The sequence below is a fragment of the Octopus bimaculoides genome, chromosome 3 (genome assembly GCF_046866305.1).
Source record: "Octopus bimaculoides isolate indiv1 chromosome 3, ASM4686630v1, whole genome shotgun sequence".
NCBI classification, from domain to species: Eukaryota; Metazoa; Mollusca; class Cephalopoda; order Octopoda; family Octopodidae; genus Octopus; species Octopus bimaculoides.
In genome coordinates this window covers 133,591,805-133,617,035 of record NC_142930.1, presented here as the reverse complement: position 1 = coordinate 133,617,035, position 25,231 = coordinate 133,591,805, and the positions used below count along the sequence as shown (strand labels likewise).

The 25,231-nt window shown below is 35.9% G+C and overlaps 1 protein-coding gene across 3 annotated transcripts in view; it reads left to right on the top strand.

The window, feature by feature from the left end:
* LOC106876245 (trifunctional purine biosynthetic protein adenosine-3) overlaps positions 1-25,231 on the top strand; it is a 53,090-nt gene that overhangs the window by 22,490 nt on the left and 5,369 nt on the right. For all 3 annotated transcript variants that reach the window (XM_014924733.3, XM_014924734.3, XM_089349688.1), the window contains exons 10-18: positions 857-1,025; positions 3,516-3,732; positions 11,072-11,297; positions 15,948-16,146; positions 17,120-17,368; positions 19,187-19,389; positions 20,914-21,067; positions 24,129-24,239; positions 24,621-24,757. In XM_014924733.3, coding sequence (XP_014780219.1) covers positions 857-1,025; positions 3,516-3,732; positions 11,072-11,297; positions 15,948-16,146; positions 17,120-17,368; positions 19,187-19,389; positions 20,914-21,067; positions 24,129-24,239; positions 24,621-24,757 — 1,665 coding nt within the window. The remainder of the gene's footprint in view (positions 1-856; positions 1,026-3,515; positions 3,733-11,071; positions 11,298-15,947; positions 16,147-17,119; positions 17,369-19,186; positions 19,390-20,913; positions 21,068-24,128; positions 24,240-24,620; positions 24,758-25,231) is intronic.

The window sequence follows — 25,231 nt, the reverse complement described above, 5'->3', positions numbered from 1 at the left end:
AGACACTTGCCCAAATTGCCATGTAGCAAGACTGAACCAGAAACCATGTGGTTGGGATGCAGACTTCTTTCCACACAGCTACACCTGTGCCTATATTAATATTTACTGTAGTGTTTAATGTTCAGACACTGTTTATGAGCTTGTCATGTACGCTGGTGATGTGTGTGTGTGTATTGTATGTTTTTCCTTCCTAGCATAGGCTGAAGGGAATTCTTTGTGGCAGGAATTTACAGCCAGATGTGCTTCCTGTTGCCAACAATTACCCGTTTTTCAAATAAGGGGTACTTTTTGTTATTTCGCAGCTCCTAAAATCTACAGAGTGTAAACATTATATCATTGTTTCACCCAGATAGGACAAGCAAAGCCATAAAAGTTAAGTCACACAATCATATACACATATGCAACAGGTTTCTGTACAGTTTCTTCCTACCAAACTCACTCACTTTTATAGCCTAGGTCTATAAAAGATATTTGTCTAAGGAGCCTTGCTGAAGGACTGAGCCTGAAACTATGTGGTTGTAGAGCAAGCAACCTTCTTAACCAAACAACCATAGGTATCTTCATATAAACATTTAACCCTTTAGCATTTAAACCAGCCATATCTGGCCCAAATATTCTACCTGTTTTGTGTTCAAAATGGTTAGATTTGGCCTCTTGTGCCTACCCTTTAATGTCATTCTAAAAATAAACATTCACATCATCAAAATCTTGAAGCTCTGACATAATACATCATTAATTCAAAACAATGTGAATAAATAAGCATAGCATTTGACAGAGAAATCTGAATGCTAAAGGGTTAAGAAAAAACAATTATTTAAATTGAGATTGTTTTGAAAATGTTCTTCCATTTTTACAGTCCATCCTTCCTCTGCTCAAATCGGATCTTCTCACAGTCTGCACTGCCTGCGTCAACGGTACACTGCAACATACCATGCCAGAATTTGATGCTGCATCCAAAGTCCTTGGTGTTGTCGTCGTTAGTGGAGGCTATCCTGGTTCATATAAGAAAAATCTTCCACTCACAGGTAATGCTCTTTTTGTTCTTGTTAATGACTCATGTGGTGTGTATTCGAGTCCAGAGTCTGAATTACTATCTCATTACGATTTCAAGAGTCAACTCAAAAGCCTAATTATTTTCCCACTATGCAGTATAATTGTTATGTCATACCTAAACCACATTTAGAATTATAGACTATATTCAGTTTTTCTGTCTGATTGATAAATCATTCAACAAATAAACAAGGCATACTCTTTACCAGTGGTTCTTAACTAGGGTCCAGATGACCTTTGCGAGTCTAAGGTTTTGTTGTTAAAATTTATGTGCAATAAATTGGTTATACACAAAATATTTTAACAATTTTGTGACATAATTCCTATTAATGTTACTAAAAATGGTAGGATTTTTTAAACATAGAATAGCTATGAGGGTCCAGTGGAGTAAATGGATAGAAAAAATCCTGAGTGAGGAACTGTAAAGATATGTAAATCATCATCATCATCGTTTAACGTCCACTTTCCATGCTGGCATGGGTTGGACGGTTTGACTGAGGGCTGGCGAGCCAGAAGGCTGCACCAGGCACCAATCTGATCTGGCAAGGTTTCTACAGCTGGATGCTCTTCCGAACGCCAACCACTCCGATAGTGTAGTGAGTGCTTTTGTGTGTCACCAGCACAAGGGCCAGTCAGGCGATACTGGCATCAACCACGCTCAAATGGTGCTTTTTACATGCCACCTGTACAGAAGCCAGTCCAGCTGCACTGGTAACAACTATGCTCGGATGGTGTTTTTTATGTGCCACCTACACAGGAGCCAGTCAGGTGACGCTGGCAACAATCACACTTGAGTGGCGCTGTTTACATGCCACTGGGCACGGGAGCCAGTCAGTGGTCCTGGCAACGATCATGCACGAATGATGCTTTTAATGTTCCACTGGCACGGATGCCAATCAGGCGGTACTATCATCAGCCACAACAAAGATTTCACTTGTCTCAACAGGTCTTCGCAAGCATAGTGTATTGTCCAATGATTGAAGGGTACTCTTAAATGGGCTGATTATACAGCACTGGCATAGGCCAGAGAATTATCATATGAGTTAACAAAATTAAGCAGAATCTGTTGCTCTTTAACATATAAATTCAAATTACAGGTAATTTAAATAAAAATAATGCATTTCATAAAATTAAACTATATGACTTTCCAATGCCTATAATTATCTTTATGGCAAAGAATTTTTGAATTTCATCCAGGCATACAGAAGTGCATTATTTGTTGTCTTTTTTTCTTTGTTTATATTTTACAGAGCATTTAGTCTCTGCAGTTCTATTCACCTCAAAATGTCATCTGATTACCTCATCACCACTATATATCTCTTCTGCTACTAATTCATTTCTCATGCTCTCCTAAATGTGAGTAGCCATGTAGCTCCCCTATAAAAAGAACCTGCTGTCCCACTCCCTTCTCTCATACTTTAACTGTCACCTGCTAGTATAAAACCCCATCCACTGGGGTTTTGTAGGCTTGCAAGCTTTATGAAGGCCTCACTAGTGCCTGTGGCATAAAAGCTCCCAGTATACATTAATGTGGTCACTGTTACTAAATCTGAATAATTTTACCTAAACTTTGAACCAGAGGAATGTGCCAAGCTCCTATGCCTACTTTGGCAAGGTTTTTATGACTGAATGCCTTTCCTAATGCCAACCACTTTATAGAGTCTACTGGGTGGTTTTTACATGACACTGGCTCCAGTGAGCTCACCAAGTAACTCAAGACAAATCTACTCAGATGGGAGGAGATGTAATATTGAGGGAGGTGGCTTTGTACCAGGTGATGAGAGGTTCAAGTATGGTAGACAGACAGATATAACAGATGTCTTGCTGTTGGGGAAAATACATGTTTATTTCATTTAGGAAAAAGGGAGATGATATGTTTTATGTCCATTTTCATTTAAATATTACGTTTTTGCATTTGTTTTGTAAGATTCTTGATGTGGAATCATGTGTTGAAACATGTTTCAGGATGGTCTTCTTTTTTTTTTCTCCTTTTTTATGCCAAATAAATGCACACACTATATATGCGTCCTTCACTTCAGGTTTATTATTGCTTTTGTTTTAGTGTCCTTTGTCTGAAATCTTTCGTCACACATCCTGTGACCTCTTCAGTGACTCTCCATCTCAAGTGTCTCTTCCTGTCCTGTTTAGTCTGTTCTAAAAAAGGCGGAATGGACTAAACAGGATAGGAGGAGACATAAGGGAAGGAGAGTCACTGAAGAGGTCACAGGACATGTGACAAAAGATTTCAGACAAATGGCACTAAAATAATAATAATAATAATAATAACAACAACAACAAAGCTGAAGTGAAGAATGAGTATATACTGAATGTGTTTATTTAACAAAAAAAAAATGACCATCCCAAAATAATATTCATTTAAATAGGAATTATTAAATTCAGTTTGACATTTCGGTAACAAAAAGGCTCATAAATTTTTTATACTTTTCTTTTTTTTTGTGTTTTAGGTCTTGAAGAAGCTGAGGCATCTGGAGTGACTGTTTTCCATGCTGGTACATCTCTCCAAGATGGACAATTAGTGACTTCAGGTGGTCGAGTTTTGGCAGTGGTGGCTAAAGAAAAAGATTTTCAGTCAGCTTCTGACAAAGCACAGAAGGGGGCATCTTTGATTAAGTTCACTGATGCATTTTATCGAAGGGATATTGGACACAAGATTCTTTCAAGGTAAATTGTCACTTCAGTGAATTTCTGATTTAACAGCTGCACTTTTGCTGCATCCACCTATGATTGCAGCAACAACTACTACATAAACAAATGCATTATCTGAAAGATAAAATTTTTTTCCTATTAACATTTTTTTCTCTTTAATTTCTTTAGGTAAATAGATATTAACGTGAAAATCATAACTTTTTAAAATAGACTGATTGGAATTAAATTTTTAATCAATATTCTACTGAATATTGGAAGAATAAGCATAATTTCATATGTATCCCTATGTAAGAGGTGAATTGACAGTCATAAGAGCATCTGACAAAATGTTTCGTGATATTTGTTTTGGTTCTTTGCACTCTAAGTTCAAATCTCGGTGAGGTTAATTTTCTTTCATCCTGTCAAGGTCTATAAAAAAATATACTGATCCAGCATGATGGATTGCCAGAACTGTAAGAATGCTAGACCAAATGTCTTTGTGGCTTTTAACCTTTCTTAGAAACCTTTATGAAAGTAGTGGGGAGTGATTCTATCATTAATGTATAATCATTAGCCTTGCAGTGAATATTGGAGTCTTTTCATTTTGTATCTCTTACTTAATTTGAAAGAGACAAATTACTTTGTATCTCTTACTTAATAGTTAACTTAGAAAAATAAATTAATAATAATACAAAACAGTAATTACTGTACTATTAATTGTGACCAGATTTTGAGGGGGAAATATGAGGACTGTGTGATTCTTGATTCCAACCTAATTGTCATCATCGTCATTGTCTAATGAATCTAGAAATTCAGCATAGCGTTTGCCTAAAGAGATATTTAGTTTTCTGATTCTTTTTGTTACAGATATATTTTATTACACGCATCTATTTAATTCATTACATATCCACATATCTCTATAGTTCATCAAATATACCCACATATTTGTACAATAGTTTGTTTCATATCCACATATCGCTTTAGCTTGTTGCATATATATAGGCACAGGAGTAGCTGTGTGGTAAGTAGCTTGCTTACCAACCACATGGTTCTGAGTTTGGTTCCACTGCATGGCACTTGGGCAAGTGTCTTCTACTATATCCTCAGGCTGACCAAAGCTTTGTGAGTGGATTTGGTAGATGGAAACATATATATATATATATGTGTGTGTCTGTGATTCTCCCCCCACCATCACTTGACAACTGATGTTGGTGTGTTTATGTCCCTGTAACTTGGTGGTTCAGCAAAAGAGACTGATAGAATAAGTACTAGGCTTACAAAGAATAAGTTCTGGGGTTGATTTGTTTGACTAAAGGCAGTGCTCCAGCATGGCCACAGTCAAATGACTAAAACAAATAAAAGAATGAAGGGGTTGGACAAAATAATGGAAGCACCTTAAAATTTCAAACAAATTTATTTTGATTTGTGATGGGACTGCATTTGGCAGTAATTACAGCTTGAATTCTACAAGGTATGAACTCAAACAAAGTTTGAATTGTTTCCAAAGGAATTTTTGTCTATTCTTCAGCTAAAACAGTCTCCAGTTCTTGTAGTGATGATGGGGGAGGATATCGACTGCTTACTTTTTTTTGTTTCGATGAGGTGGTTTTTCCCTCTTTCTCAAAGGCTGTCATTACTATCAAGACAGTACTTCTTGATACACCAAACATTTTGGCTGTTTTCGTTACGTTAGCACCTGCCATACAAGCACCAATAATTTGACCTCTTTGAAAGTCTGATAGATATGTCATTTTAATGAATTTTAATTACCTTTTTCTGATATCTGAAAAGAAACAGCAATTTTAGCAAAACATTAAGCAACACTAGTAATAAATCAAAAAACATAAAAATAAACAAGCTTTTGATGGTTTTATAGATATCTAAAAATTATGATGCTAGATGTTTCAATTATTTTGTCCAACTCCTGTATATATACAAACACATGCATGTGCATATATATGCTGGTGCTTTTGAAGGTTGTAGGAAGTTTGGAATAAAGTTTTTATTGTCTTCCAGTTTTTCCATATATTGATTATGTTAGCATTCAGATCATATTAGATATTGTAAACACCTTGAGACAGAAAATGAGATTCTTGTTCTGAGACCTGTCAGTAGGCCTGTTGAACTCTTCCATTGTCAAATCGATTCATATAATGTATAATATCATTTACATTAAAATCTTAACTGCCAGTTTGCGTGTGTGTGTGCATGCTTTTAACTTTCTGATCACTGATTTTTCTCATTCACATAAGCTAGAATCTATTATCTTCTGTTTTCTTATTTGACATCACAGAAAGTTGCATTGTTTCTACATTGTTTTAACATCTCTTTGTCCATGATGCAGAGAAATACCATCATTCTCCTTTACCACATGTCACTTCACCTGTAAAACACATTTTCAAACCTGACCTAAACATCTTTTTCTTTTCCTCTCTCATGTCATTAGTCTTCTTTTGCCATGGATACCTTCTTCTCTTAATGCATGGCATTCAAAGTAGTTTTCACATTATACTTGCATATCTAAATCATTTGTGTCCTATCTGTGATCCAGTAATTCTAGTTGCAAAATATGAGGTTATGATCTGATAAAATTATGACCAATCTATTATTGATTGTTCATCGGCATGCTTTTCTCTCTGGTGTTTGTTTGTTATGTAACCTACCTGCTAAAACTGCAGATGCTTTGGTCTCGATCACAGGTAGCAAAGGATATTTGTTATCTGTATTTAGTATTTTTATTTCAGTATTCTCCCAATGTCCCTTACTTCATTGAGTGAATGTACACCCAGCAATTCTTGCATAATAAGGTTATTTAGGTACTTGTGAATGAATACATACATAACTAGAAATAGATGAATGTATGTATATGATGTAGTGCATGTATAAAATGAAAATTTATAGTTCATTAAAATGTTACATAAAGTGAAAAATACTGACAATGACTGCTTGCAATTCCAAATCATTTCATCACTAGATATATCTATTTCTTTGTGAACAACTTCATTTAAAAAATGAAATCTCCATAAGTTCATAGTAAATTAGGAGCAAATAAATTTCTGTATTAAAAGAATATTGTCTTTGTTTTCTTTTTCTTTGATTATCTAATATGATAAATGCAAAAACTAATTTCTGTGTGTCACACTTAGATCCCCCTCTCTCACTATTCAATGACACTCCTACTATTCCTCATAATGGGGGTGAGAGTAACAGTAGGCATAGAGACAGTGAGGGTGGTGATGAAGACAGACAGAAAGAGAGAGAAAGAGAGACAAAGAAATTTAGGAAGAGTTGATGTTTTATTAAAAGTAGTAGTGTTGATGGTGGCAGTGGGAAGTAAAAGAGAAAGAAAGAGGGAGATGATGTACAACTTTGTTTAACCATGTCTCTTTGACAAATTCCTATGGGCAACATACTGAACACTGCCATTTTTGTTTTATTTTTTGCTTTCTTTAATACACACACACACGTACACATAAAATGCACTTTAATTGTTTCTCCAAAATTAAACATATCTAATATAATAAATGTGAATGTCAGTGTGTCACACTTTTTCAATTTTAATAAATTCTTTCTGCTAGAAGCACAAGGCCTCAAATTTTGGGGGAAGAGATTAAGTCAATTCCATCAACACCAGTTCATAACTGGTACTAATTTTTATTGAACGTGAAAGGATGAAAAGCAAAGTCAACCTCAGCGGAATTCAAGCACAAAATCTAACAGCAGATGAAATACAGCTAAGCATTTTGCTCAGCATGCTAACAGTTCTGCCAGCTCACCGCCTTAATATAATAATAATATCATAAATGTAAATGTCAGTGTGTCACACTTTTTCAACTTTACTCATGGAGGCTGCAGCCCAACATATTATACCATTTATGGTATGGTATGTCAGGCTGACTCCATGAGTAAATGAAAAACATTCCAAGCCGAATCCAGACTCCACAATCCTGAAGTTTTGGATTCCCAAGTTTTCATTACTGTAATTGTTTTCAGCAGTTTTCTTTTTTGGGGATTTTTGCAACAAATTCTTTTGTATGATAACAATTTTTATTATCTAAAGGCTAACTCTGTGAGTAAATTAAAAATAATCCGGACCTGCAATCCTGAAATTTTGGATTCCCAAGTTTTCATTACTGTGATAGTTTTTGGCAATTTTTTTTACATGACTTTTTGTGACGAATATGATCATTAGGAAATTACACTGGAGGAAGCAATTGCAACAAATTCTTCAAAACAGATCTTTGCAGATCTTCCCATTCAGGGTCAGATGCTCAAAAGCTATATACTAGCTAATATGATATATGTGTGTGCATATTTAATATATTTCAGTGTTAAAGACCTTTGAACTACCTTCACACCCACATTCCATTATGTTACTGAGACATAACAGAAACTTCATCTTTATTCACTGGGATACATTGGAATGGTTTTTACCATTTCCAAGCTAGTGGGTAGAGTTCATCACTATAATCTAACAAAGCTTCCAACTATTTAAAGTACAATATGCTAACTATTTATAGCTGGTACTCTGTCCATTACAATGATGAGCGTTCTAGTTGATCCAGTCAATGGAACATCCTGCTTGTGAAATTAACGTGCAAGTGGCTGAGCATTATACACACACACACACACACACACACACACACACGTGTACTTTTAATGTAGTTCTCAGAGAAATTCAACGTGACCCAGAATATCACAAGGCTGGCTCTTTGTGAATTACAGTTAAAACTTGTTTTTTGCCAGCTGAGTGGACTATAGCAATGTGAAATAAAGTATCTTTTTCAAGTACAACAACACACAGCCAGGAATCAATACTTCCTTGTACTACCAGCAAGAGTTTAGTAACTTCTTTTTTGTTTTAGTGCAACACAGATGACTGAATGCAAACTATCAATTTAGAAGCCACCTTGTTGACTCAGCTAACTGCTATTTTAAAACTTTTTAAAAACGTAAAACATTTTGACATCCAAGAGTACTGTAGTTCGCTTGAAGCATTGTGTATTGTTTGTAAAATATAATGTGTCTTGAAAGGCACAGCATTAGACTATAATAGCTGTTATAATTTAATTATCCATAGTCTGATATAATAATAATATTTCGGAATACAAAAATTCCTTCTTCAGATATCACTAGGAATTGTTCGAGTCAATTTCGGTGGAGGGAGTAAGTTGATTGCATTGACCCTTGTACCCAACTGGCACTTAGTTTATCAACCCGGAAAGGATGAAATGCAAAGTCGTCTTTGGTGGAATCACAACTCAGAACTTAAAAATGGACGAAATGCCACTAAACATTTTGTCCGGTGTGCCAACGATTCTGCCAGCTCTACTTTAATATTAGTTATATAATGAGGGAAATATAGTCCTTTGTTGTTATTATAGTGCATTATTGTACCATTCAAGACATATTATATTTTACTTTGACATCCATTTTTGCATTGAAAATGCTGGAGTGTAAAAGTAGTTGATGCTGCCAATGGAAGAGTTCAAAAAGGAATTTAGACCACTAAAAACTGGATTTTGCAAGATCTGTCATTAAGGAGTTTACTTTGCAACCACGGGGTTTCAGGTTCAGTCCCTTTGTGTGGCACCTTGGGCAAGTGTCTTCTACTACAATCATGAATTAACCCTTGTGAGTGAATTCAGTCGATGGAAACTATAGGAAGCCTGTGATGTGTGTGTGTTGCACGCACCTATGGAATTGTACCTGGATGCTGACATCTGGTTTTACTTGAGTGAAACAGTAATACGTTTACATTCCTTGTCGACATTATGACTGGTTGCTCTGCACCTTTCAAAGATCTGGCATACGAAATCCTTTACTTGAAAAACAGTTAAGGGTTGGTAACAGAAAGAGCATCCAGCTGTAAAAACCTGCCTCAAATACATTCCCATTTAAACCTTTAAGCCATGCTAGCATAAAAAAAGCAGGTATTGAACAAATGAACATGAAGAATTATGATGTACTGTTTAAAGATTTGTTTAACTCATTCATGCCAGTGTAGAAAAATGAAAAAGTATAAACTGACAATTTATATTGGGTAGATTTGAAAATTCAAATATTCTACTTGAAGCGTTGAAATTGCTTTAGAATTCAATTCAATATTTGTATAAATTTCAATTACTCTGCTCTGAAATCGAAAAGGCTACTGAGTTTTCTCAGTTAGGTGAGGTAAGATGAGTAAAATAATGTTTCTTGCTTGTGAAAACATCAAGAGATAGGATTTCATAACTGTCAATTTTTGAAACCAATATTATTTGAAAATATTCAAGCTTTGGAAAATTTGGTGCGGTTCGCCATTATATTGCAATCATTTTCAAAATTGTTTAAAATTTTCATTTTATGCAACAAGCTTGTTTTTGTATTGCTTCATATAATGATATATATATTATATTAACCACATAATATTAATTTATATTAATAGTGTGTGTCACGTTTGTTTATTTTTATTTTTTAAGTAAACATTGATTTCTTTCTTCATTAGCATCTGTATAGAAAATGATATAAAGCAACATAAGGAAAGATGTTTCAACCTGAAAAAGCAAAGCCTTTTTGGTTTTTTGTTTGTTTTCAATGCCAAGATAATTTGAATAATAGCGATTTTATTTGTATCTTAGAACAGAACTCATTGACACAGATCTTTCAGCAGTGAATTGAAGATTTTCCCTTTAGTATATTGCTGAGACTATGAATATGCTTTCTCTATTGACAATAATATTATTAATTGCTAAGTCTTGACTTGTAATCCATAAGGTCCTTTGGTTATACCTTAACTGGAGAAGGCAAAAAGAGACCATTCAGGTGTTCTTTCTACTCTTTTAAGTATTGTGATATGCACACATATTTTTGCAAAGGATTTGCTGATCACTGTCAATGGTATGATTTATATTATTTGTTGGCAATGAATGGGTGCTCTGTGCTTTTGAAGAACCATAGAATACAAAAGTACTCCTTGATAAAACACTTGCAGTTTGGTGTCAGGAAGAGGCTCTAGTCATAAAATCTTGCCTTGAATCAGTCTCTTCCATTCTGTGTTAGTGTTGAAAAACAAATATTAAACAAATGATTTTTCCCCAGTAATAAACATGTCTTGTGTTGAGTTCTTGTAAGTATGCAAATCTGGAAATGTTAGGATAATTTTAATTTATATTTCATGGGATCATAAACTTAGACATTATCTTTAATCATGAAGATGCACTGTAAATTGGGCCTTTTGCTGCCATGAACCTACAAACTATATACTTGTTTAAAATGAATGCATAGTATGTGCAAGCATTGTATTACTCTGCCTTTCCTTTCACTATAAAAACATATTTCTCAGAAGTTTTTTAATGAAGAAGCTTAAAGGTTAAAACACATTGTTACGTTTCAGGGGTGTCCAGAACTTTAATAGTTTGTCCTATAAAGCAGCTGGTGTTGATATTACTGCTGGAAATTCTCTTGTTGAGTTAATCAAGCCATTAGCTAAGGCTACCCAAAGGGAAGGCTGTGAAGCTGCATTGGGCTCCTTTGGCGCTATATTCAACCTACATCAAGCAAAGTACACAGAGGAACCTTTACTTGTGTCAGCCACAGATGGTGTTGGGACAAAGCTCAAGGTATGTCTACCTGTTTATTTTTGTACTTTTTCCTGCAAGTGAATTTCAAATGGCATTGGAGATATTACGAGTAGCATTGCAAAAGAACTAGAAGTTGTAATTTGGTTAGTATTGACATATTTAATGTAATGGGCATGACAACTCTAACTCACAATACTTATGTTGTGAGGCAAAGACATTCATTCAATGTCTAATACTATTAGCAAATGCAGAGCTAGAAGAGAATTCTGAACATGTTTTGATTTTATTAAAACGCTTCAGTGAACCTTAGACATCACCATACTTGTTAAAATATTAATGTGAGAATCACTAGTTGCATTTACAATATTGTACATGCAAAGGGATAAAAAATTTGCATATTCCAAAAGAAAACTGAGATTAGCTTTAAAATGTTAATCCTAGCTTAACTCTTGGTTTTCATGCTTATGGTGTTTCTGAGTAATTAACCTCAGTGGGTGGGTTTTTTTTTTTTTTTCAGGAATCTGCTGTAGCCTTGAAATTTGTATTTCTACTAAGCAGTATGTGCACATGAGTTTTATACATATCTATATACATTTAGCCTTGTGTAAATAGACAACATGGTAAGATAACAGTCCTCAATGGAATCTAAGCAAAGGAGGCATAGACAATTTTAGGTCCAACACTCTTTAAACACACAGTTTAAGATTTAATATGATGTTCAAAAAACGATTAGCATCTGTTGTTAGTAATGCAATGGGAGATGTAAATCTATCCATGACATCCTCCACTCGTGTAAATACATCATAAAGTGGATCGGGAGTAGTTCTAACTTAAGTGGAATGAGATCAGTTTACATCAATTTTAAACTTTCAGTGGGTGCAACCATCATTACTAAATGGCTATTTTAAGTAGGGCTAGTTTCAGTCCCTTTTTCAGAAGCTGAATTGCTTCAACGTACAATGATATTTATTTGAGAGACAAACTAAGCAGCTATTTATTGGAACAAGTTCATGTTATGTGCAGGTTGTGATGCTGAACCATGTCACCATCATCGTCATTTAACGTCCACTCTTCATGCTGGCATGGGTTGAACGGTTAGACAGGGAACTGTCCAGACTCCACCTGCCTGTTGTAACATGGTTTTTATGGCTGAATGCCCTTTCTAACACCAACCACTTAACAGTTTATACAACACAGGTACTTTTTAAGTGGCACCAGCACCTGAAAAAAACAAGCTTGTATGTGTGGAAGACTGATTTTACTTAACTTAATGTGGCTTATCATGTACAGCAAATCGCCAATCTCTCAGTCCCATATCTGCATACTTAAATGTCACAGTCATGGTATTGGACACATCAAAAATCAAAGTGATCCACTCCATACTGGATGAATTCAAGGAAATAAAGGGAGTATACATTAATCAGAACATGGAAGGGTAGGTCAATGCTGGTCAGTAGCTTGGGTTCAAACTGGAGCTCTGAGTGGAGAAAATTTTGGGAGCAGTCATGAATATGGTGACCAGTCTCACTCAGAGCTAGGTTGAAAACAAGCTGCCCTTAAAATATTGGACAGAAGTGGTTAACACCTACCACATGGCCATCATGCTTTGCCCCACAGATCCTCTGACCACCCCAGAATGTCTGGTCTTTCATTTCTTGTTGAAGAGACAGTTTTTGCTAGTTGGGAGATCCTTCTGCTGCTAACAAAGGATGTGCAATCTTAGGATCCTGTAGCTGATGATTCACAGTCACTTACTGATGCTGATTCCTAAATGATGGTGAATAGATGTGGTCTCCCGTTTATGCATCATATCATTCTGTAGCTTCTCTCTTTGACCAAAGTGCAAAGCAAAGTTTAATGTTTGGCACCTAACATGTTGCATGACACTCGCTGCACTCTACTACCTAAACAGCATAGACTAGTCTCAGTGTTTGACCCCTTGTTGCAACCCATTGTCATTTGGCGCAGACAAAATCATCATCATGTTGATATGGTTTTTATATATGAATTACCCTTCCTGCCACTAACTGGGTTATGACATGGACTGAGTGCAGTTTATCATGCCACCAGCGCTAGGGATGATACCTACAACAAAACTAAAGAATTTCTTCTTCCGTGTCTTATTTGGAATTACTGCTCCTCCACTTCCTAGAAGAGTTGCTTATAGTGCAGTAATTGACAAAATCAGCATCGTTTGCTAATTGCACATTTCAAATAACATTCTTCATTCATAAATAATCTGTATGACTGTTTTCCTAATATTACTGAACTTTGTTGTTTAATACCCTAATCTGTTTGGGCTTGTGAGTGCTGGTGCCACGTAAAAAACACCCGTGTTGGTGTCATGTAAGAAGCACCCATTTAGGGCCATGTAAAAACCACTCCTGCTAGTGTCACATGTGACACCTGTACCGATGCCACAGGAAAAGCACCCATGCTGATGCCTTATAAAGTGGTTGGCATTAAGAAGGACATGCCAAAACAGACAATTGAAGCTTGAGCAGTTGGCCAGCTCTTATCAAACTATCCAACCCATGCCAGCATGGAAAAACAGACGTTGAATGATGATTATATTCACTCCACTCTGTCTCAAAAAACCCCATTAGTTCTAATTCTTAATCTATTTGGTTTGTAGACCATGATTTAGACTCATTGATTGATATTCACTCCAGTCTTAAACATGGTTGTAGCTATCTTCTGACCACAGTTGCTAAATTATTGTAGCCATCCACAATGACAGAGATGCTGTGACTATTTACTAACCACAGAAACAGTCACTATACCTATTTACTGACCACAAACTGGAACCTGGTGCAGGTCCCCAGCTTACCAGTTCCAGTCAAACCATCTAACCCATGCCAGCATGGAAAACGGATGCTAACAGTTGATGATGAATTGCAAAGTTGTTGTGATTATTTACTGGCTACAACTATCACAGCTACCCTTTGTCTGACACAATCTAATTTACGATGTTTCTTCCATTCGATTCAAGTCTTTACAATGCATCTAGGATTCTGTAATGTCTTCTCTTTTGTGTATACATTTAATAGTGATTTCTCAAAATCACATAAAGCCACATCTATATAAAAAGTGTACTCACTTGACCTAAAACCTATTTACTGACTATAAAGACTCTCCTGCATCTCATGTGAACTTGCTGACTCTGCTGTTATCAGATAATGGCACTCAATGAATCCTGATTGCCTAATTTCTATTACCTGAATTTTATTGCTCACATGCTTTTTCTAACTTTACCTGTTTGATTTTTTCTTTTATTTTCCTGAAATTCCCTCCCATATGTATTCAACTCATTTTTCACTTTACTTTCCACTCTTTTACTTGTTTCATTCACTGGATTACGACCATGTTGGAGCACTGCAACAAAGGTTTAGTTGATTAAATTGATCTCAGTATGTATTTCAAGTTTTTAAGACTGCAAGCTGGCAGAATCATTAGAACACTGGGTAAAAAGCTTAGCAGCATTTCATCCATCTTCACATTGTGTTCAAATTCTGCCAGGGTTATCTTTGCTTTTCATCCTTTTGGGGTCAATAAAATTGTTGTTGTTGTTGTTGGCACTCCGTCGCTTACGACGTCGAGAGTTCCAGTTGATCCGATCAACAGAACAGCCTGCTCGCGAAATTAACGTGCAAGTGGCTGAGCACTCCACAGACAAGTGTACCCTTAACGTAGTTCTCCAGGATATTGAACGTGACACAGTGTGACAAGGCTGACCCTTTGAATTACAGGCACAACAGAAATAGGAAGTAAGAGAAAGTTGTGGTGAAAGAGTACAGCAAGGTTCGCCACCATCCCCTGCGGGAGCCTTGTGGAGATTTAAGTGTTTTTGCTCAATAAGCACTCACAACGCCCGGTCTGGGAATCGAAACCGCGATCCTATGACCGCAAGTCCACTGCCCTAACCACTGGGCCATTGCGCCTCCACTGGTCAATAAAATACTGGGGTCGATGTAATTGACTTACCCCCTCCCCCGAAATTCCTGGCCTTGTGCTAAAAATTTGATAACCAGTATGTACTTTAAGTTTGGTACTTATTTAATCAGTCTCTATTTGGCCAAATCACTAAGTTATGTTGATGTAAACAAATCAACACTGATGGTCAGGTGGTAAGAGACAAATGCAGACACAGGTGCACATACAGGAGGGTGTCATAGCCGACAAATGGTGTAACAGTTCTATAGTCAACTGTTACAAGGGAAATGGAAATACCTTCATCATCATTGTTTTTACGTCCGCTTTCCATGCTGGCATGGGTTGGACGGTTTGACTGAGGACTGGTGAGCCAGAGACTGCACCAGGCTCAATCTGATCTGGCAAGGTTTCTACAGCTGGATACCCTTCCTAATGCCAACCACTCCGAGAATGTAGTGGATGCTTTTTACATGCCACCAGCACAGGAGCCAGTCAGGCAGCACTGACATCGGCCACGCTCAAATGGTGCTTTTTATGTGCCATCGGCATGAGTGCCGGTAAGGCGGTACTGGCATCAGTCATGCTCGAATGATGCTTTTTACATGCCAGTCAGGCAGCACTGGCATTGGCCACACTCTTAAAAATGGGGTTAATTGTCTCAAAAATTATGAAATCAGAAGCAACTGGAGGTTTTCATATGGGGCTCATTATAAGGGATCATTTTCAATTGAAACTGTTATTTTTTAATTCTATCAGGTTGCACAGAACGTTGGCTTTCATAAATCTGTTGGGATCGATCTTGTTGCTATGGTGGTCAATGATATTTTGGCTCATGGTGCTGAACCTCTTTTCTTTTTGGACTATTTTGCTTGTGCCAAGCTTGATGTGTTGCAAGCTAGAGATGTGATTGAAGGAATTGCTGAAGGTTGTAAATTATCTGGATGTGCGTTAGTGGGTAAGTAGTTAATTAATTTACTATTTTTTGTCAAGCCTCTGTCAGAGGAGGAAGGGTGACCCTCATGACTTTATAAGACCACCAAACTTCGTATGGGGAAACAGTGGAGTAATCTTCAGACTAGAGTCTAGGCCCAAATGCTAACAAAGAAAAGATTCTACTAAAGATACCCAAAAATCAGAGGATTGTGTTAAACCAGTTGATAGATTAAGAACTGCTACAGTCCATATTATGGGCATTCACAGTCTGTTTATTCAATTTCACTTACAAGTTAATGGATCAGTCAAAGAGATAATGTCATTGGATTGGCATTGAATGGAATTCACAGCAATGGGTTCAAGTTTGGAAAATTGTTGACGTAAACCAACTCTCATATGACATGTGTTCTCAAGGAAGACTTTAGGTATATGTGGAAGATATTTACCCAAAGTGCCACACAGTGGAATCAACCCTAGACCACATGATTCTGAAACAACTTTTTGACCACATAGCCATTGCTGAGCCAATGTACTCAAGGGTGTTGTGTTGTCTTGTTTGCAAGACATCATTCTAGTTCTCAGTCACATAGTTATGTATGTTTCCTTAAATCTCTGTAAAATTTCCACTATGGTTTCAATAGATTATGGGGACAGTATTTACTGTAGCCTCACTCAGCCATATCTTGGTCTTGCACACTACATGGAGATCTCACTAGTGCTGATAGCATGGAAAAAAGCTCCTCATATACTCTGTAAAGTGACTGGTGTTAGGAAGGACATTCAGCCATAGAAACCATGCCAAAGCAGACATTGGAGTACAATGCAATCTTCAGACTCATTGGATCCTGTCAAACCATTCAACTCATGCCAACATAGAACAAAAATATTAAAAGAGAATGATGATGGTGTGGGGGTGGGGGTAATGATGATGATGATGATGACTTACTGCAGAAAATAACAATTTCTTTTTTTTTTTATCCTCATAAATATTTCAGGTGGGGAAACTGCTGAGATGCCTGGTATGTACCAGAAAGGGGACTATGATTTAGCAGGTTTTGCTGTTGGTGCTGTTAAAGCCAAACAATTATTACCTCGACTTGCTGACATTACAGTAGGAGATACTGTCATTGGATTGGCATCAAGTGGAATCCACAGCAATGGGTTCAGTTTAGTTCGGAAGATCATTGAAGTAAACCAACTCTCATATGATATGCATTCTCCCATCTCATCAGGAAAGACTTTGGGTAACATAAAATTTAATTATAATTTTTTTTTACTTTTGCTTTGAATGTTTTATACTTTTTCATATTGAACAATTTGACAATTTTCTGAGGAATCTTAAGATTGTTGTTAAAAATATTACAAGTTATTCACACCACTCCTGCCATGTTCATTTTGCCTGAAAAAGCATATCTTTGTGTTGTCTAGGTCACATAATTTCCCCACATTAGCAAAGAGTTTGGGGGTTTATTTTTTATTGTTCTTATGTATAACCAAAAACCTGCAGCTGTTTGAATTTTTTTTTCTGCTATTCAAAAAACATTCCTACAGTATTTAAAGAAGTTGTGTTCATAATTGTTAGCATGTGTTAAGCTAGGGGAAGAAAAGCTCAGCCTAATTAGGGCATGTTTTCTTCCCATGAAGATGACTTCAAAGATTTAAATAGACAAACCTGTTTAGCTTGATATTATAAATTTCCTGTCTGTATATTCTAGAAACATATTTGTTGACATGTAAGACACAAATTTAGAATCATCAGAAAAGACATGAATAAGTCTCAAAGCAAATTCAACTTTAAATAATAGCATATAACACATTGGGTTAAAAACCCCTTGAATGGAAAAGAAACAGAAACCTGCATGTGAGACATGAACCTTTCATCTTTTGTAACCCAGACAGACATGCTACCAATCATACTGAAGCAACCTTCTATCTTTCTTCCATCTAATTTTTAAAAATGGGTTACTGTAGATGTATGGTTCAAATACTGCAAGCAGCTTTCTGCCATTTTTTAACTCCAATGAGTTTTTAATCCAATGAGTTATAAGCTATTATTTGTATCATTTATAAAGATTTAATTTCATATTTCATGATACTTCTACATGTGTGTTCTAAATGTGAACAAACTTTCTCATAAGATTAAGATATTTAATTTGATGGCAGAAAGACAAAAGGCTGCTTCAGTGTAACTGGTAACACACTTGTCTGGGTTACAGAGATGTGTTCCCAATGGTTTGTGTTCTACAACCAACATTATACCGCTCCCACCCCTCCAATCGAAGATGGTTTTTCATCTGATGTATTACAATCTATTATTGGTGATATTTCAGAAGAAAATGTGGAGAGAGAAGCCAGGTGAAACATGAATGTTGCTTCTATGTACCAAAGCTATCTAGATTACTTGCATATTAGCATTTTCAAACTTCAGTATATGAAAAGCATTTTTTAAAAATTTTATAAATCCATGAAAGGAAAATAGATAAAACATAAACTAGTCTTGATAATGTTCTGTGTACCATGCATGCAGTTTTGGCTTTCATTGCTCTCTTCCTTTACATGACTTACTACTGCTTTCTGTGCCCTCTTTTACCATTTTCCAACTAGATGTGGTGCACCTGAATGCTGTATATATATAATAAAGTCATCATTATTATTATTTAGTAAAAAACATTCCAGTCTATAGAAGACTAAATGTTTAGAATGAATAAGTGTTCTATGCAGTTCAACATATTTCTTAGCACAGTTTGGTTAGATCAGTGGTTCTCAACAGGGTTCCATATGATCTAAGGAGGTCCAAATAAGATTTTGTTCTTAAAATCAGTTATACTTCTACAATACACCAAATATTTTAATAATTTTCTTGTACGATTCCCAATAATGTTTAATTATAAAAATGTTATAGAGTTTTTCTAAACATTGAATGGTTGTGAGGGTTCATCTAAGTAAAATAAGAATCAAAGGTAAAAAATGGTTGAGATCCATTGGGTTAGATTCATTACTATTTTATATATTATTGAATGATTCTTCACAAATGTTATTTATGTTCCAAATTTCTGTTGCAGGGGAAGAGTTATTGTGTCCAACTAAGATTTATGTGAGATCTGTTTTACCTCTCATGAGACAAAATCTTGTTAAAGCGTTTGCACATATTACTGGTGGAGGCCTCGTTGAAAACATTCCAAGAGTTCTCCCTAGAGATTTAGCTGTTCAACTTGATGCTATGACCTGGAATGTTCCTCCAATTTTTGGGTGGCTTCAAATGAAAGTAAAATCATATTTCAGTTTCTTCACTTATTTTTTCATTATTTTTTTCATTTCTTTTTAATGCATATTTTGTATGTAGGCCATACTACCAATGAACTGTAGTGGAATTACAGCAAGATTATATTAAATCATTACTTTCTATAATTAACAATACAAACAGCAAAATTTAGATTTTAACCTGCTTTCAATAGGAAATCCCAGTTGACAATTTCTTGCTGCCTTTCACTGTAAATCCACTCTAAGATTAAAATCTGCATAATTCAAGATCAAATGTCTGACAAAAGACTGTTAGTTAAAAAAGTAGATCTTAACTATAGATTATTCAAATTTTTGAATAATCTGTTACAACATTTCATCTAAATTTTAATCTGTCTAGAAAGATTGAATTTTAAGAATTTGAATAATAAAGATGATAATTTTATAGTCGAAAGTATCTGCATTTATGAATACTGAAGAGATGAAAGTGAAATGAGATAATAATGACTGATTATTTCGATATTGTCAAGAAGGTCAAGGGTGTCTTGGCATCACTCAGCAAGATCTTTGTCAGCCGCTCTTCAGCTGTCTATTTAAGGTTGTATATGGCTATGGTGTGGGCACACTTGGAATTTGCTTCACCAGTCTGGAACCCCTATCTTTCTCAGGACATTGACCTCCTGGAAACTGTTCAATAACGTGCAACCAAGCGAATACCCTTCATCAGGTATCTACCATACTCTGAACACCTTGCTTCCCTGGGCATAGATACATTAAAGCTCCATCTGGCAACTGACTTGGTAAACACCCACAAAATTATTAACCATCATGCCAACAACCACCTTGAGCACCTCTTTGAGCTCCATGTGTCTAACACACGTGGGCATGCCTACAAAGTCAGAAAACAGCACAGCTCCCATGACTTTCGGAAACATATTTTCACACTCAGAGTTACTGAAGCATGGAACAAACTACCTGCATCAGTTGTTAGCTGCTGAGGCATTGCATCCTTTAAAACCTCCATGCTTCCTGAAATTTGCCAACACTACACCTGATATCCCCCTTCCATACGCATGCACACATTATATCATAACTCATACACTGTTCACTTTCCTGACTTTTGTACATAATTCTATACACTGTACATGCACCTTTGATAAGTTTGTAGTTCACCTGAGCACTATACACAATAATTTCATTATTATCATATATGATTACCTCCACCTTCACTAAGGCGGAGGTATTGTTTTCAGTCGTGTTTGTTTGTCCGTAACAAGATATCTCAAGAACTGCTGGAATATTTTGGATGAAACTTTCAGGGATGTTTGGCCTCATGACTAGCACAAACTGATTAGATTTTGGGATTGATCCAGTACCAGACAAGGATTCTGGATTTTTTTCCTGTTGTTTTTACTTAATTTTTGAGAGCAGTCAGGTTCATTTTTAGTATGCTCGTTTGTGAGAGCAGATATTCTCATTTTAAAAATTATCTCTGGCTAATCCTAGCTCTAATCCTTATTGCTGAGATTTATTTGGTTTTTTTAAACAGGGAAAGGTTTCTGAAAGTGAGATGGCAAGGACCTACAATTGTGGAATTGGTGCTATACTTATTGTTGAAAACCAGCAAGCAAACTTTGTTAGGAAAAGTTTAGAAAATTCTGGAGAAAAATCTTGGATTATTGGGTCAGTTGTTAAACAACAAGGTAGGCTTTTGTTCCTTTCTCACACCAATCCTTAATTTGTTTGATAATGATTTAAACATCTTGCACCAACAGTGAATTTTGTTGCTTCTTGATGGCATTTTGGTAAATACTAATGAAAGTATTAATTGCTGGTGTGGATAGACACCAAATTTTGTTATGCAACCATGATATATTACTAAGTAATTAAAGGTTTATAAGTCAATACTGTGTCCTAGCTGTGTTAGCAGTGCAATTCATTCATGCTTTTTCTTTTAAGTTATCTCTGCAGACTTTCTATAGAAATTATAGCCAGCATTGAAAGTTACAACATATCATATACGAATACATCTATGTAAACAATGCAATGAAAGACAGAAAAATAGGCAACAGGTGTATCAAGGGTTGAATAGAAAGAATACAACAAGGAGAAAAGTTGCACGAAAGCAGAGTAAACAGGAAATAGACAAAAACTAAATGGATGGGAAATTAGACAACAACAAAATACACAGAATATTCAGAGCTGAGTTTTCCTCTTCAGTCAAAGATGCAAAATATCATAACAATTTCACGCCAATTACCTTTGATACTGTTCAATTTTGCAGGTGCCAGTACATTTATTAAGCTACTGGGAAAAAGCTAGTGAATGTATGCTATGACAGAAAGAAACAAGACATTATATAAATACAACAGACAACGAATTATGCATATATAACAGCACAAAGCCTTACAGCTATATGCACACAAAGAAAAAATAGTAATAATTATACATATACCATAAATACAACAGAAAGAGCTTTGCAGCTGTCAAACGAACTATGTGGGGTTGTGCAAAGAGGGAACAGAGTTAAGTCCTAGAGGACTGAACAGATGTAGCAAGAGCCTGATGAGTCTGGTCAAAGGTAGGGTGAAAAAGAACATTGCTTTCACCGGGCACAGATCAAGTGGTATGGAAGAGGAAGTGTTGAGAGAGGGAAAAAGGGGTGACATATTGAGAGAGAACAGGAATTATGTTCCTTCTTCAGTACCACATCCAAACCATCAACCATCTGTGAACACATTGCTTAAATAGTTACTTATAGTATGCATATACACCCATTACCTATTTTTGCGATCACATTGTTTACATAGATGTATTTGTATATGAAACCTTGTTACTTTCGGTGCAGGCTATAATTTCTATAGAAAATCTGTCGAAATCATCATCGTCGTCGTTTAACGTCCGCTTTCCATGCTAGCATGGGTTGGACGATTTGACTGAGGACTGGTGAAACCAGATGGCTACACCAGGCTCCAATCTGATTTGGCAGAGTTTCTACGGCTGGATGCCCTTCCTAACACCAACCACTCAGAGAGTGTAGTGGGTGCTTTTACGTGTCACCCACACGAAGGCCAGTCAGGAGGTACTGGCAACGGCCACGCTCAAGATGGTGTATTTTATGTGCCACCTGCACAAGAGCCAGTCCAGGAACACTGGCAACGATCTCACTCGAAAATCCTACGAAGGCCAGTCAGGCGATACTGGCAACGGCCACGCTCAAAATGGTGTATTTTATGTGCCACCTGCACAAACTTTTTAAAAAGGAACAAAAGTATGTATCACCTCTGGCTCACAATTTGCAATATTTATCAGTTGTCGTTAATGAGACAAATTATAGTGTACTGAAAATTATCTCAGTTTTCAAAATACTAAGCAGTTGAAATTAATGTTTTGCTGTGGGTGTGCATGGAAATTCGGTTATGTTCAAATTTTATCTTGAAAACCTTGTGTGCATATTTCTGTTTTGTTTGTGTAGTAAAGTGTATGTGCATGTGCATGCAGAAGCACACAGAGGAAATCATCATCATCATTCAACGTCTGTTTTCCATGCTGACATGAGTCGAACAATGATGGTTGAAATATTCTCCTTTTGAACAGAAACTCAATCAGCTGCCATTCTTGTGATATTTGTAATAGAATCCCGTTTCGATGATCAATTTTCAGTCGCTCAACAGAACTTCATTTGTATATTAATATAACACTCACTAATGAAGAAGTTCCTATGTGATTGCTCAATCTGCTAAATATACCAGCAAAATCGCTCTTAAATAACAATCATTATAAAAAACAAAATGAGGACATCTTGAATAATGTAAACTTAGACATACTTTTCCTGTAAACAGGATGGAATGTCATGACTGAAAGACATTTATGAAATAAACAACAGGACACATAAGGTATAATAGTTGTCATATAATCCCAGAGAAGATATGGTGATGGATCAGACTTATCCTGTAATCAAAGCCATTCAAGTAAAAGTCATATTTTGTTTCATTAATGTATTTAGGACTTTTTTTGTTTTATACTTGGTTTGCAAGATTCTTGATGTGAACTCATGTTGAAGTATATATTGTATTTCAGTAAGGTCATTATGCCAATAATTAACACATGCATTGGTTCTATTTTACTTCTTTTATTTATATATTAACCAATTGATTGTTTCATTAATCATTTAGTCAGTCAATCACTTAGTTATTCCAAATTACTTTCATTGTCATTTGTGATCTCATCCATAACTTGCCCTCTATGCTCCAGGTTAGTCTGTTGTCTCCAGTTGTGACCTCATTTGATGAGATCACAAATAGCAATGAAAGGACTTTGACAAACTTAGCTGGTTGATTGATTGACCAAATGATTAATCGAACAATTGATCGGCTAAATGGTTAACCAACTGACAAACAAAAAAATAAAGAAGTGAAACAGAACCAGTGTGTGTGTTCATTATTGGCATAATGACCCTCCTGAAGTTAGGACTATTATCCACTGCTCTTCCTCTAAAACCATGAAATGAGGCTGCTATTCCCAGCAGGTTGATCAGCTACATAAAGGAATGTTGTTGGTGTGTATGGTTATTAAAAGTACGGAAATTATGAAATATTTAGAAAAAAATCTTGTAGAACATATGTAGCTCATCCTGAATACACATTCCTAGGAGGAAATGTTCAACAGAAATTATATATGGACTGAAGCCAACTAGAATCTTTTTATTTTGATATCTTTATATATTTTCACTAAAATGAAATCCCCAACAACTTCTATTTCCAGATAACCTGAGTGTTAATTTGATGAATTTGGCTCCAGCATTGCAGGGCAGTTGTATTTCAAAGTTAAAAAATGACCAGAAGAAAAAAGTTGCTGTACTCATATCTGGCTCAGGTAATACATATATTTTCATTACCATCAGGCATGGCTGAATGGTTAAGAAGCTTACTTCCCATCATGTGAGTCTTGGGTTCAGTTCTACTGCACAGCACCTTGGGAAAATGTCTTTCTCTTAGCCTCAGGATGACCAAAGTCTAGTGAGTAGATTTGGTAAACGGAAGCTGAAAGAAACTTGTTGCGTGTCTGTCTGTGTGTACTTTTGTCTAGACATCACATGACGGTTGTAAATGAGCATTGTCATCCATAAATAAAATGTTTAGCTATGAGAAGATATTACCTTGCTTGTAAAGCTGATTACATTAGCAGTTGTAAAGAGAGTTTCTGTTTTGTAATGATTAAGCAGAAATTATTTTTTGCTAATTTATCTTATTCCAGGGACGAATCTCCAATCACTGATAAATTTTACCCAAAATCCACAGAACAATAGCTCAGCTGAGATTGCCCTGGTGATTTCAAACAAGCCAAATGTCGAAGGTCTTAATCGTGCTCAACGTGCCAATATTCCTACCATGGTTTGTACTGCTATGATCTTTTCTTTATCTAAACATCAACAAATACATTTTTCCATTAGTGCCTTGGCTTTAAGAAATCCAAGCATTTGATTCCTTTGTTGTTTAGATGATTTGAGAATTAAAACAATGAATGTGCAACATTGCATAAAAAGTGAGTGAATTCGATATCGACAAAAAATAATTGGTTTTATTTCCATTTCACAATTGATCAGTCAGTATTAGGAAGGGCATCTAATTTAAATATATTTTCTCCAGCAGTAAGAAAATATCTAAATTCTCAATGATGACTAATATTACAGTATTGACCAGACCATCAGATGCTGTTAGACACTGCCGGTCAGAATGTGCTTCCAATTCTGTCTTGATTGCACCATTCTTTTCCATTGTGACCCAAATTGTCTTCTCATCATTGTGGAGGCTTTCCAAATGGCTCTTTCCAATCTCTTGAATACCACTCAGCAACTGTATGGGTCC